General features: G+C 41.1%; 2 protein-coding genes across 3 annotated transcripts in view; one reads left to right on the forward strand and one right to left on the reverse strand.

Moving 5' to 3' along the window:
• The window catches only part of Mcts1 (MCTS1 re-initiation and release factor), a 15029-nt gene extending 10779 nt beyond the window's left edge, over window positions 1-4250 (reverse strand). Inside the window, exons 1-3 of one of the 2 annotated variants that reach the window (XM_050132113.1) lie at window positions 3312-3529; window positions 2625-2777; window positions 2027-2124 (exon numbers count right to left, since the gene is read on the reverse strand). In XM_050132113.1, coding sequence (XP_049988070.1) covers window positions 2027-2124; window positions 2625-2777; window positions 3312-3325 — 265 coding nt within the window. In that variant the 5' untranslated portion in view covers window positions 3326-3529. Of the gene's footprint in view, window positions 1-2026; window positions 2125-2624; window positions 2778-3311; window positions 3530-3936 lie in introns of those variants that run through there. The other variant, XM_050132114.1, reaches the window with a different exon arrangement.
• Cul4b (cullin 4B) overlaps window positions 1-13443 on the forward strand; it is a 102471-nt gene that overhangs the window by 30340 nt on the left and 58688 nt on the right. The gene's annotated exons all lie outside the window — the stretch shown is intronic.

Below are 13443 nucleotides of genomic sequence, written 5' to 3' on the forward strand. Positions count from 1 at the left end.
TCTTACAAAGGTCCTGAGTTCAATTCCCAGCAACCACATGGTGGCTCATAACCATCTGTAGTGAGATCTGGTGCCCTCTTCTGGCCTACAGGCAGGATACTGAATAAATAAATAAATAAATAAATCTTTAAAAAAAAGAAAAAGAACTCTTATAACTAGTAATCCTATCAATAATGATTCACCAACTGCAAGTGCATATGATTTACCAATGCAAAATCTTAACAGAGAAAACTAAGTAGCAGAGAGCCCAATTTTAAAAGAACAAAAATGATTGTGCTCGGCACTATAAAGTCGACCTAGCATGCACAAGGTCCTGGGTTCAATTTCCAGCACAAAATAAAACAAAACAGAAAGTGTTTGTATACAACATAGGAAATAAAGTGGATGAGAATATACCAATGAACTAAATATAGTTTACTCTGGATTACAGGAATACACTTGCTTATTAGTTTCCTATTCCTGTGATTTCCCACATTTATGTACATATTTTTTTGTAATCTTAAACAAAAGTATCTGTGTGTATATACCAATAAATTACAAACCAACAATTAAAGAATCTCTAGAGGCTTTCACAAGATGACTCAAGGACTGGAGGTTTTAATGGCTTTGTTTTTCTTTAGATTTATTTAGGACTATGGGTGTTTTGTCTACATGCATGCACACCAGAAGAGGGCATTTGATTCCATGGGACTACAGTAAGAGACAGTGGTGAGTCATCATATGGGTACTGGGAATTGAACTCAGGACCTCTGGAAGAGTAGCCAGTAACTGTTAAATCATCTCTCCAGTCCTTAGAGTTTTTAAGCTTCTCTAAGCTCCCTAGAAATAATGACAGTAGCCAAATATGGTGGCACAGCTTTATAATCCCAGCACCTAGGAGGTAGAGGTAGAAGAATTAGAAGTACAAAAGCAGCCTTGGTTACCTAGTGTTTGTCACAAAGAACAATAACAACAACTTATTCCCACTGCATCCGAATTTAATTTCTATCAGATCTTAACCTAAAAATAGCAATGCTTATTTGAATAACTATAATTAGTTTTATGAATATTAAAATATTTCAACTGCTTTAAGATTTGCCAAACAGTTTTTCTACTCCTGACCTCTGTAAGGCTAGGCAATTAAAACTGTATCTCCTTGTGATTTAATGAATTTGGTTTTTTACAAGGAGATAAATTCAATCACCACTACCCATCACAATAGAATCTATAAATCACAATCTTTCCTTCTGCCTCCTGGCAACAATACCAAATCAAAAAGCAAAAATTTAGTTCCCACTTGAAAAGTTCTTGCTCATTGGAATTATATCTTCCTCCATTTTTTTGTAATATAGTCAGTCTAACAATTTGTAAATGTATGCATGAAATAAACATTATTTGATTTCATGACATCTGTTCATGTACTCAATCAGTAATAAATGGGACTTCCACATTTACCTAATGCTTTTCTATACATAGAATTATCTCTATTAGGGAACTCTAGTAATAAACTAAAATGAAATTCTTCAAAGCCCTTATCAGTTTATGAATATATATGTTTACAATTACATACTGGTCTAGTCTTCTAACTACAATAAGGACAATGGACTATGTCTGTCTTTGCTTACGATTACACTAGCCTCTAGTGCCAACATATAGAAAGTTCACTAAATAATTATTGAATTAAGATTTCGGGGGTCTTTGTTTCGGAGGAGGGTATCACCTGATAGTCCAGACTCGCCTCAAAATTGTGTTATTCTCTTGTCTCAACTTCCCAAGCTCTGTGATTACATCTGTGAGCCACCTCACTGGGCTGTTAATGAATGGATGAACTAATGAATGCTTTTTTGTAGGGGGAGGGCTTTCTCTAATACATAAGAGAATTTGCATTTTTCAGACTTACAAGATGAGAATCCACTTTATTTTTATATTCCTCATTACTTAGCACAAATAAATAACCAACTATCAGAAGTAACTTTCCACTCCTATAGTTTTCAACTCCTTTTGTGTATTTTTATATTCCCAAATGCATATTTCTAACAAGACTTACATTTATGAAGTAATCTTAGGGTTGGATAAAAAGGCCCTTCTCTTTGTCTAAAAAACAGTAATTCCCCATTTACTGTAAGGATTTCTATGTGTTCATGGCTGTAAGAGAAATGTCACAAAGTACCAAGTTAGATATTTTCTTTCCAAAGTGAATATAAGTCAAACATCCTATAAAATTATAACATGAAATAGCCACATACAAAGATACCTGAGCTTATTAATTCAGTGAAGATCCTGACTTAAAAATACCTATCCAGTAGAGAAAATAGAGGACAGAGAGGAAATATGGCCTGCTACATCCAATTTCATTCCACATTTTATTATTGTAATTCCATTGTCAAGTAATAAAATACATCTTTCAAGAGCAAACTGAAATAAATTCAATTATAAAAACAAGTCTTTGATAAAACAATACACATTTTAATATATGTAGATAAGATTTGAAAATAGAAATATTGACAAGTTTAGAGTTAATTCTGTCTATTCTCGTTATTAGTCTATCGATAGCTAATGTGGAAAGATTCCATTTAGAATGAGAACAGTCTAACCTTTGATAGTCAGCTACTCTAATCTTTATGTGGAGAAAAACAAGGACTTACCATCGGACAATTTTCACAGGATCTTTCTTAGGCATGATTTGATTAAGCCATGGTTCAATACCTGGAAATTGCTCTATCAATTGATTTTTAATGCCCTTAATAACCGAGGTTTTCAACTGGATGCAGTTGGACACATTTTCTTTTTCATCAAATCTGGCAAATGATTTTTCAAAGAAAAAAAAAAGAGGGCATTGCTAAGCAGAAGAATCAGAAAATCTAAAAGTAAGGTTCTAATTAATCATCTATTCCCAAGCAAGTAGTCATGCTTAAAATAATTATGAAGTAAATTGCTTTTAAAATACCACAATTTCCATTTGTCTTATACAATATAAAACCAACGTTTTAAAACAATATTAGAATAAACTGCCATGCCTGTTGCAATTAATGAGGGCAGAGTAATTGTTATGCTAGAATTCATTATCAGCTACATAAATGCCTTTTACTAAAAATTCTTGCTCAAAGAAAAAAATAGATTCCCATCCATAATAAAAAAAAAAACTTGTAGGTTTTTTTTTTTTTAATCTAAACAAAACCTCACACGTTAAGATACAAAAGACCACCCAAGCATAACAAAAGAATGAGCCCCGGCAGGTTATGGAGTCTGCTGGGACTTTTTTTTTTTTTTAGGAATGTTGATAATTTTAAGATCCGTTAAGATCTGCTCAAATTTTCATGCACAAAACCCACCTTCCTTTTCCCATGTTCCCCCTTTGCCTTTCGCGTCTATCAAATCTGGAAGATAAACCCACTGGGTAGGTTTCCAAGGAATTTTTGTCTTCCTACACTGGCTAGCACACAGGACTATCTCGTTGTTTTCAAGACAAGGTTAATCTGGCAGCTAAGCAATAGGCTTGATAGACTGCCTGCTTCCTGTCACCCAGACTCCTTCGCTGCCATGACCCAGGAAGTCAAGCCTTCCCTTTTTCAGTTCATAACTAATAAACATATGGCAGCGAGTGCAGGGCTCTCCTCTCAACTAAGGAGGATGTGCCCCTAAATCACAATGCAAGGATGTGATTGGTAGAAACCTAGGAATGGAGATAGCACTGCCGGAGGGGGCAGAACAGGGTTAAGGAGAAAGAAAATGGGAGCGAGAGAGCCAAACCCCGATTGAGGGCTAGAGATGGAAAGCTTAAAGAAGTGTTCCAAGTCCTGAGTGAGAGCATAGTACGATATATATATAAAAAAAATCTTAGGGAGTCAGGATGGCAGGGGCGGAGGAGAGAAAGAGGACCTTTGCTCTCGCCCTCTTCCCCACCCCCACCCCCACCGCCTTTGTGAGCAGCCGACGGAGGCCACAGCGTGTCCTTACTTCTTGAACATGATCCAAGGTGAAGGGGGCGACGATAGGGAAGGGCCCGGAATGGGAAGGAAATTGAATTAGGAAGGGTCCGGCACGAGGAAGGCCGGCACTGACAGTAGGAGCTGCTGTCGTTATCCGGAAGGCGAAAATACTACCCGCTTTACGGCCCTCAGCGAAATCTGACTACTTCCGCTCCTCTCAACTCCACGTTGACGCTTTTGTTGCCTCCTTTTGAGTAACAGCTTACTCCCCATTGGGGATAGCCGAAAGGGCGGGACTTTAGAAGTGATCAAGCAATTCTTTCTGGTTGCTGAAAGAGAAGAATGGAGGAGGGCGGGAATCAATCAAAGCAGCATTTTAAGCAGTTGCGTCAGTTACGGGTTCCTCAAAGGGTCAAAATTCTTTGGTCCTTTGGTTGCTACCAATTACTGTACCAAATAGTTTGTAATGACAATGATTTTTGTTTTCTATCTGAGGCGACCTAGGGAATTGGTGCTTACCAAGCAGCACGAACCTAGATGACCCTCAAATTACAGGATACTTAATTAAATTTGAATTTCAAATTAAGTGAACATCTTTTACTGCAAGCATGTCTCATCTACATTTTGAACATGCCTATGCTAAGAACTACTTGTTTATCTGAATTTAATTAAACAACCTCTTTTTTTAAATCTGGCAGCACTAGTCATTAGAGAGTGAAGTGCTCTTATAGAATTATAAAATAAATCACCAAGTTGCTGTCCCCTGCTTCACTCGGATACTTAGAAAATGAACTATAAATGGAATGTAGTAGGGAATGATGGTTTACGCCTTTAATCCCAGCACTTGGGAGGCTGGGTTGGTGGTCTCTGAGTTCAAGGCCAGCCTGTTGTACAGCACTAGTTTAGGTTTAGGGACAGCCAGGGTCCACGGAGAAACCACGTCTCAAAAAATAAAAAAATTAAAACAGCCGGGCAGTGGTGGCTCACACCTTTAATCCCAGCATTTGGGAGGCAGCTGCAGGTAAATTGAATGCCAGCCTGGTCTACAGAGTGAGTTCCAGGAAAGCCAGGACTATTTCACAGAGAAACCTTGTTTCAAAAAACAAAAAAATAAAAACAAACAATCAAAAAAGTACAATTTCCTGTCAGACATGGTTAACACAGCCCATATTCACAGCACTTGAATGGCAGGAGGAAACATGAGACCCCCATCTCAAAAAGAAAACAAAACAAATTTAAAAATAGGTAATTTCCTTAAAGAATAAAAAGACCACTGGACCAGTAATAATAGTCATAATCTAAATGAAGAGATAAAAAATCCATTTTGTGGTGCATGCCTTTAATCCCAGCACTCAGGAGGCAGAGGCAGGTGGATCTCTGTGAGTTCAAGGCCAGCCTGGTCTACAGAGCAAATTAAAAAAAAGAAAAGAAAGAAAGAAAGAAAGAAACCCATTTTGCTGATTCCTAATGATACTCTGCTATACACATAGATAGGAGCCTAACATAATCATCAACAGAGAGGCTTCAACCAGCAACTGATGGAAACAGACACAGAGACCCACAGCCAAACATTAGGCAGAGCTTAGGGAATCCTGCAGAAGACGGGGAGGAAGGAGCCAGAGGGGTTAAGACACTACAAGAACACAGCCCACAGAGTCAACTCACCAGGGCTCATAGGGGCTCACAGTAAATGAAGCGACAGTCAGGGAGTCATAAGTCTGACCTCTGCATATATATTATGACTGTGTAGCTTGGTGTTCTTGTGGAACTCTTAACAACGGGAGCAGGGGCTGTCTCTAACTCATTTTTTTGCCCGCTTTTGGGACCCTTTACCTCCTACTGTGTTGCCTAATCTAGCCTTGATATGAGGGTTTGTGCCTAGTCATTTTGTAAAGCGTTATGCCATCTTTGGTTGATATCCCTGGGAGGCTTGCTATTTTGTAAAAGGAAACGGGGAAGAGTGGACCTGGGGGAGAGGGTGGGTTGGGAGGAGAGGAGGGAGGGGGAAATGGTGGCTAGGGTGTAAAATAAGAGGGAAGAATAAATTTTTAAATAAAAAGAGAAGAAATATATTTTGCTTGTGTATTTTTTTTTTTTTTTTTTTGAGACAGGACTTCATTGTATGTCCCAGGCCGGCCTGGAACTCCTTATGTTGATCAAGTTGACCCCTGAGTTCCAGGTCAGCCTAATTTGTAGAGCAAGTTCCAGGGCAGCCAGGGTTACACAGAGAAACACTATTTTGAAAAACAAAAGAAAATTAGTAATAAGTGGACAAATTTATTAGCTTATTGCGCTTTTTATTTGAAAATCTACTAAGGGGATTAGAGCAATGTTTCCCCAGTTAAAAGTACTGGCTGCTCTTCCAGAGGACCTGGGTTTACTTCCTAGGACCCATGGAGCCGCACATAACCATCTATAACTCCATTCCTGGGTGCTCCAATGCCCTTTTCTTGCCTCCATGAGCACCAGGTGTGTATGAAGGAAGAACACCCATACACATAAGAAAATAATAATTTAAAAACTACTCTTTATATTTATTCAGAAATTCATATTAGTAGAAATAATGACTTCTTACTCATGCATTCAATCTCTTGCTAGAGCTGGTACCATGTATTGCCAGTACCCAGTCGATGGCATTTTTGTTTTGTTTGGGGCTTTGGGTTTTTGGATTTTTTTGTATGTGATTGTGGTGGTACTGAGAATGGAACCCAAGGCATTGTACACACTGGGCAAGCACTCCACCACTGAGCTACATTCTCATTCCTCTTATCTTAATTTTTAGGTTTATTTTTGTTGTTGTTGTTCTTTTGATTTTTTGAGACAGGGTTTCTCTGTGTAGCTTTAGCTGTACTGGAACTAACTCTTGTAGACCAGGCTGCCCTTGAATTCACAGAGATCCTCCTGCCTATGCCTCCCGAGTGCTGGGATTAAAGGCAGAGTTTAGTTTTTAAATTTTGAGATAGAGTCTCACTATGTTGCCCAGCGTTGAATTTGAGCTCTTTTTCCCTCAGCTTCCTGAATATCTGAGATTACAGGCCACTGCTAGCGGGCTGTGAGTGGTAGTTGCTGCTTGGTTGCTTAGAGTTTTTATTGTTCTTTTGTGTTGTTGCTGTTTTTGTTTGAGGCAGACCCTTACTCCAGAGGCTGACCTGAAATTCACCAAGTAGCTCAGGCTGACCCCAAACATGAAGTTCTCCTACTCAGCCTCCCAAGTGCTGGAATTACAGGCATCAACTGCCACACAATTCAGTGGCACAGCGCATACCTAGTATGTACCATACATATGCACCCACCCCACCTCACAAACCTGCTGTATCGTTAATTACCAAACGGAACTTGAAAGAATTCTTTCTTTTTAAAATGTATTTATTTATTTTATGTATGAGTGCTCTATCTTCATGTATGACTTTATGCCAGAAGGGGGCATCAGAGTCCACTAGAGATGGTTGTGAGCCACCATGTGGTTGCTGGAAATTGAACTCACTCAGGACCTCTAGAATAGAGCTCTTAACCACAGAGCCATCTTTCCAGCCCTGAATGGTTTCTTTTTTAAAAAAAAATAATTTATTTTTGTTTATTTTATGTGCATTGATGTTTTTCCTACATGTATATCTGTATGAGGGTGTCAGATCCCCTGGAACTGGAGATACAGACAGTTGTGAGCTGACATGTGATTACTGGGAATTGAACCCGAATTGAACCCAGGTCCTCTGAAAGAGCAGCCAGTGCTCTTAACCTCTGAGCCATCTCTCCAGCCCCGAATTGTTTCTTTCTTTGTTTTGTCCTTGCTTCATCTGTCTGGGATAGATAGGGGTTTCTGTATATCACCCCAGAAAAAAAAAATAACAAAATAGTGGTATATATAGTATAATAATGAAATGGAGTCTTCTTTTCCAAGATTATGTTTTAGAGTTTTCTCCTGAGAAAGAAATTATTTTATTTATTTATTGTGTGTGAAGTGTGCTCATGTGCATACCACAGTGTGCATGTGAGCAGAGGGTAGCTTCTAGGAGTCAGCTCGTCTCTTCTGCCTTTGGAACCTGGGAAGCAAACTCATGTGATCAAGCTTAACATAAGCATCTTTACCTGTTTCACCATCTTGCTGGTCCAGCATTCACCTTTAAGTAAATCATTGCTATAACAAACCAGTGCCACAGAGGATGTATTTCAAAATTATTCTCTTCAAAAATTAAAAATTGAGCTGGGTGGTGGAGGCATACACCTTTAATCCCAGCACTCTGGAAGCAGAGATAGGTGAATCTCTGAGTGCAAGGCCAGCCTGGTCTACAGAACTTGTTCCAAGACAGCCAGAGCTACACAGAGAAGCCCTGCCTTGAAAAAATAAAATTAAAGTAATGATGACTCAGCACTGTAAGTGCAACATTTGAGAGGCACAAGAGGACCAGAAGTCTAAGGCCAGCCTAAGCTATGAAGACCATCTCAAAAATACAAAAAGAAAAATGAAAAATGAACTTCAGGCCAGATGGGGTGGTGTAGGCCTCTAATATCAGCTCTCAAGAGAATAAAGCCTTGCAAGTTCAAGGACAACCTGGGTAATACAGTGAGACACAGTACCTTAACTAAAATCAACTAAATCCGAATCCTGGAAATCTTTATTTATTCGTGTCATAAACAGTTATCAAGTTCTTTTATGATTTTGATATACATGATTTCTCTCCTATAGTTTATTGATAAATATTTCCTGCATCATATTTTACAAGATCCCCAATGTCCACACAGGATAGGACATAATCCCCAAGCCAGTCATGTATTTCACTAAGAGCTGTAAAAGCATTAAACATGTCACAGTTGTGTTTGTACAGTTAGGGTTTAGAGCATGTTTTACAAACTCATGCTGATACTATGCTCTAAGTGCAACCCAGGGAAGTACTACTTAAGCAATAAGCATAGCACTCAGACCCTTTAGAGAGTCGAGGAAAGAAAGATTTTCTTAGAAGACAGGGCACAAATTTGAACAGTGGAGAAGCTGCTTTCACTGCAAGAAAGAACTGAGCCACTGCCAGACCCTTGCTGGGCCCCCTGTCTCTCAGAATCTATAGCCTGTGAAGGCTCCTCGTAAACTCATATTTTCCACAGACTGCCTCACAGCCTTCTACTTTAGAGGCAGCTGCAGCCTGGCTTTCTATCCCCTGGTAGATCAAAACACACCTAAGAATCACAACACTTCCCCAATGCCCCCTACCAACTCTGAAAAGCATAAGTGAGTAAGCACGGTAGTACTTCTTGTCCAGATCTTCCTCTACAAAGCAACATATGTCACATCAGTGAAAGAAACAGCTCCCACCTCCAGTCTCAAACACAGCTGCTTTTGGAGACCCGAGAGTTCCTATCTATCAGAACACTATCAGGACTCGCCAAACAGCAAGACTGGTAAGGAGCCAAATGCGTGGTGCCTCACTCACACCCCTTTTCTTCTATCACTACCAAACATGAAAGCGCCCAGTTTGACTTGTTGGGACTGTGAACAAGTTGCTTTTCCCCCTTTTGCTTGGAGAATTTCACACAGTGCTTTCAGGTCACTTTCACTCCCCACTCCTGCTCCAAACTCCTCCCTCTCTGCCAGCCATACCCAGCAATTTCCTGTCCTCTGTTTTACAAAAGCAAAACAAAACTAATTGACTCTAGTTTGTGCTCTCCTGGATGTGGGCCATCCATCCACTGAAGACAGTTGTTGTCCCAGGGGTCACACCCTTAAAGGAAACTGTATCTTTCTCCCCAGAAGCTATCCATTGTCAGTAGGCCTCAGGTGTGAAGACTCGGGAGCCCCTTCCCACTCCATCCTAGAATGTTGCTTAGCTTGATCCTCTGCGGGTCTTGTCAACTACAGAGGCTGTGAGTTCCTGAGTTCAGTAGGTCCTGTCACGTCCAGAAGACACGTTTGTTTGTTTGTTTGTTTGTTTGGTTGGTTGGTTGGTTGGTTGGTTGGTTGGTTGGTTTTTTTCACCAGTCCTCACCAACCTTCCAATCTTCCCGTCCCCTCTTCCATTATGCTCATTGAGCCTTCTAGAGAGGAGTCTAATATAGATGCCCCTTTTGTGGCTGAACACTCCACTGGCACTTATTCTCTACACTTATACCAGTTACGAGTGTCTATGTTAACCACTGTTCCCTGCCCAAAGAAACATCATGGATGAAGTCTAAGGGCTACGTTATTCTATGAGTAAGAAACTGAATTTAGAGAGCAGTTTGATACTATATCCATTTAGCAGGTTCACCACTAGGGCCTGTGAATTCCCCAGCTGTTGTGGGGGTCTTGGGTGATGGGGCAGTTATCTAGGGGTTACACCTAAATTTGTCCTGTATGCCCTGGAAAGAAGACTGAGGCAGGAAAGTGAAGGGACAATTGGAGAAGGGCCAATGAAAGGAAGTGACATCTAGAGTTCTAAGGAATAGGGTCAGTTGCAATCTCCTGAGAGGAGAGGGTAGGATAACCCCCAAAACAAAAAGCAGCTTTTCTTAAAGGGGCCAGTTCCTGTTTTCTAAGAATACCCAAGTTACCCTGATTCTCCTTCCAACTACAGGTTCTTAGCCAGGTTTACAGCACCAGATATGTACTTTCTCCTGTGAAATAGGGCTTAAGTCCAATTAGATAGCAATTGCTTATTGCCATGTCTTAGTGTTTCTATTGCTGCTGTGATGGAACACAATAACCAGAAAGCAGGTTGGGGAGGAAAGGGTTTATTTCAGCTTACACTTACAGGTAAATAGTCTATCACTGAGGGAAGACAGGACAGGAACTCAAACAGGGTAGGAACCTGGAGGCAGGAGCTGATATATAAACTATGGAGGGGAGCTGCTTACTGGCTTGCACCTCATAGCTTGCTCAGTCGCGTTCTTATAGAACCCAGGACCACCAGCTCAGAGGTGGCCCCATCCACAATGGGCTAGGCTCTCCCACATCAATCACCAATCAAGAAAATGCCCTGTAGGCTTGCCTACAGTCCAATCTTATGGAGACATTTTTTTCAATTGAGGTTCTTTTCTCTCAGGTGACTCTAGCTTTTGTCAAGTTGACATAAAGCTAGCTGACATATAAGACAGGCACCCTCCATATCTAGCTGTGTTTGTCCCCATCTGCTGCAGGAGGAAGCTTCTCTGAGGATGACTGAATAAGGTACTGATCTGTGAGGATAGCAGAATATCATTATGAGTCACCACACTTTTTTTTTCTTCTTCTTTTTGTTTTCTAGACCAGTATCATTTGGTTTTTCCTTAGGTCCCTGGCTATCTAGTCTCAGGTTCTTGGTCAATCAGTGTCAATATGGGTTCCATCTCATGGGCCTTAGGTCAAATCAGTTACTGGTTGGTTACTCCCACAAGTTCTAAACCACTGTTGCCCAGCATATCTTGCATGCAGGACAGATTGTAAGTCAAAGGGTTTGTGGTTGAGTATGGTGTTTGTGTTTCTCTTTTTGTAGCCTGCAGAGTACCTTCCCATACCTAAGATACTAGGATATATGGCTGAAGATTCTGTGTAGGAACCAGCTCAATTTTTCAATGTTCAATGAGTTGTGTGGGTGTTGTCCTCAGCAATGGCATCCCACAGTCAGTTTTCAGACAGTGACCCATTCTCTTGGCAACAACCTGAGTTGTTTGGGGATATCCATGGGATATTCCTTGGCCAATAACTCAGTTGAATGCAACTCAGTCCCAGTACCAGAAGCCTCCTTTGGTGACAAGAGATGGCCAGTTGGGGCTTGGTCTCCCTTATTATTATGTGACATCATTAGGATCGGCTTCATATATTTTAGAAAGTTTCCATTACACTAGGCTTCCAGACCTTCCTCAAATGCTCCTCAGTTCCAGTTGTCTCTCCCTTCATTCTATTCCTCAACCCTATCTTCCCTCCTCACCTGTTTCTCCCATTCCTAACCCTCCTCCACACCCCCAGTCACCCACAAAAAAAAGGTTCTACTTCCCCTGCCAGGAAGATACAATTATATCCCCTAGTGCCTTCCTCTATACCTAAGCTCTCTGGATCTCTGGGTTGTAGATTGGTTATCATTTATTTAATGGCTAATGCCTTAGGGTTTCTATTGCTGCCATGAAACACCATGACCCAAAAGCAAGTTTGGGGGAAGGATTTATTTGGCTTACACTTCTACATTGTAGTTCATCATTGAAGGAAGCCAGAACAGGAACTCAAACAGGGCAGGAACTGCCTCAGGAGCTAATGCAGAGGCTATTGGGGGGGAGCGGTGTGCTGCTTACTGGCTCATCCATCGTGGCTGGCTCATCCTACTTTCTTATAGAACCCAGGACTACCAGCTCAGAGATGGCACCACCCACCGTGTGCTGGGCCCTCCCCCATTAATCACTAATTAAGAAAATGCCCTATAGCTGGATCATATAGAGGCATTTTCTCAGTTGAGGTATTCCCCTTTTAGAGGACTCTAGCTTGTGTCAAAGTGACACAAAACTAGCCAGGGCACTTTATAACATCCATGCCACAGTTGCACATATGGGCCCATCTTACCCCCCCAGTCAGTAGTGCATTTAACAGGGTTCACAGTTGGGTAAAATGATTGATGACCCCTTCCAGTGTACTTAGCATCTTCTAGTACTATGAAAGCTAACTGGCGGTGAGAAAGCTTCCTGGTCAGTGCTAATTTGCTTTCTCCATGTCCTATGACCAATGTGTGTGTTCTCTTCAGCGATAGAGTCTTCCCTTCAGCTTTTGACGGGCAACCAAGAGTAATGGCAATAGCCTCAAGGAGAGTTACCCCAAAACTGGCACTGAGATATTTATTTGGCAACCTATAGCTTCTATGATGAGAATAATCCCCTATGTAGCGTAACTTCAATTAAACTCTTTGGGGACAAATTACTTGTAAGAATGGGAAGTTACTTAAACTTTGTGTTCTTGTCTCTAAAATGGGATCTCATGGCTAAAATGAAGAGGCTAGGAGAACTATGGAGTGTCAATCTGTGGGAGATAAGAAGGAAGTTCGGTTCAGCACAATTCAGTAGCTGGTGTTGATTCAAACTTCAAGAGTCTGATCCCATTGTTCTTGAGTTCTCAGTAGTCCTCATTGTCTGCTATGTTCAGCGAATCCGGTTTTATCTCATGCTTTTTCAGACCCAGGCCAGCTGGCCTTGGTGAGTTCCCGATAGAACATCCCCATTGTCTCAGTGTGTGGGTGCACCCCTCGCTGTCCTGAGTTCCTTGCTCGTGCTCTCTCTCCATCTGCTCCTGATTTGGAACTTGAGATTTCAGTCTGGTGCTCAAATGTGGGTCTCTGTCTTTGTCACCTTTCATCACCATGGCAATGGGTTTTTGATCCTACTGCACGTACTGGCTTTGTGGGAGCCTAGGCAGTTTAGATGCTCACCTTACTAGACCTGGATGGAGGTGGGTGGTCCTTGGACTTCCCACAGGGCAGGGAACCCTGATTGCTCTTTGGGCTGACTAGGGAGGGGGACTTGACCAGGGAAGGGGGAGGGAAATGGGAGGCAGTGGCGGGGAGGAGGCAGAAATCTTTTTATTATTATTATTATTATTATTATTATTATT

The sequence above is a fragment of the Alexandromys fortis genome, unplaced genomic scaffold, assembly GCF_014885135.2.
Source record: "Alexandromys fortis isolate MF-2015 unplaced genomic scaffold, M_Fortis_MF-2015_v1.1 scaffold_391, whole genome shotgun sequence".
In the NCBI taxonomy this organism is placed as follows: Eukaryota; Metazoa; Chordata; class Mammalia; order Rodentia; family Cricetidae; genus Alexandromys; species Alexandromys fortis.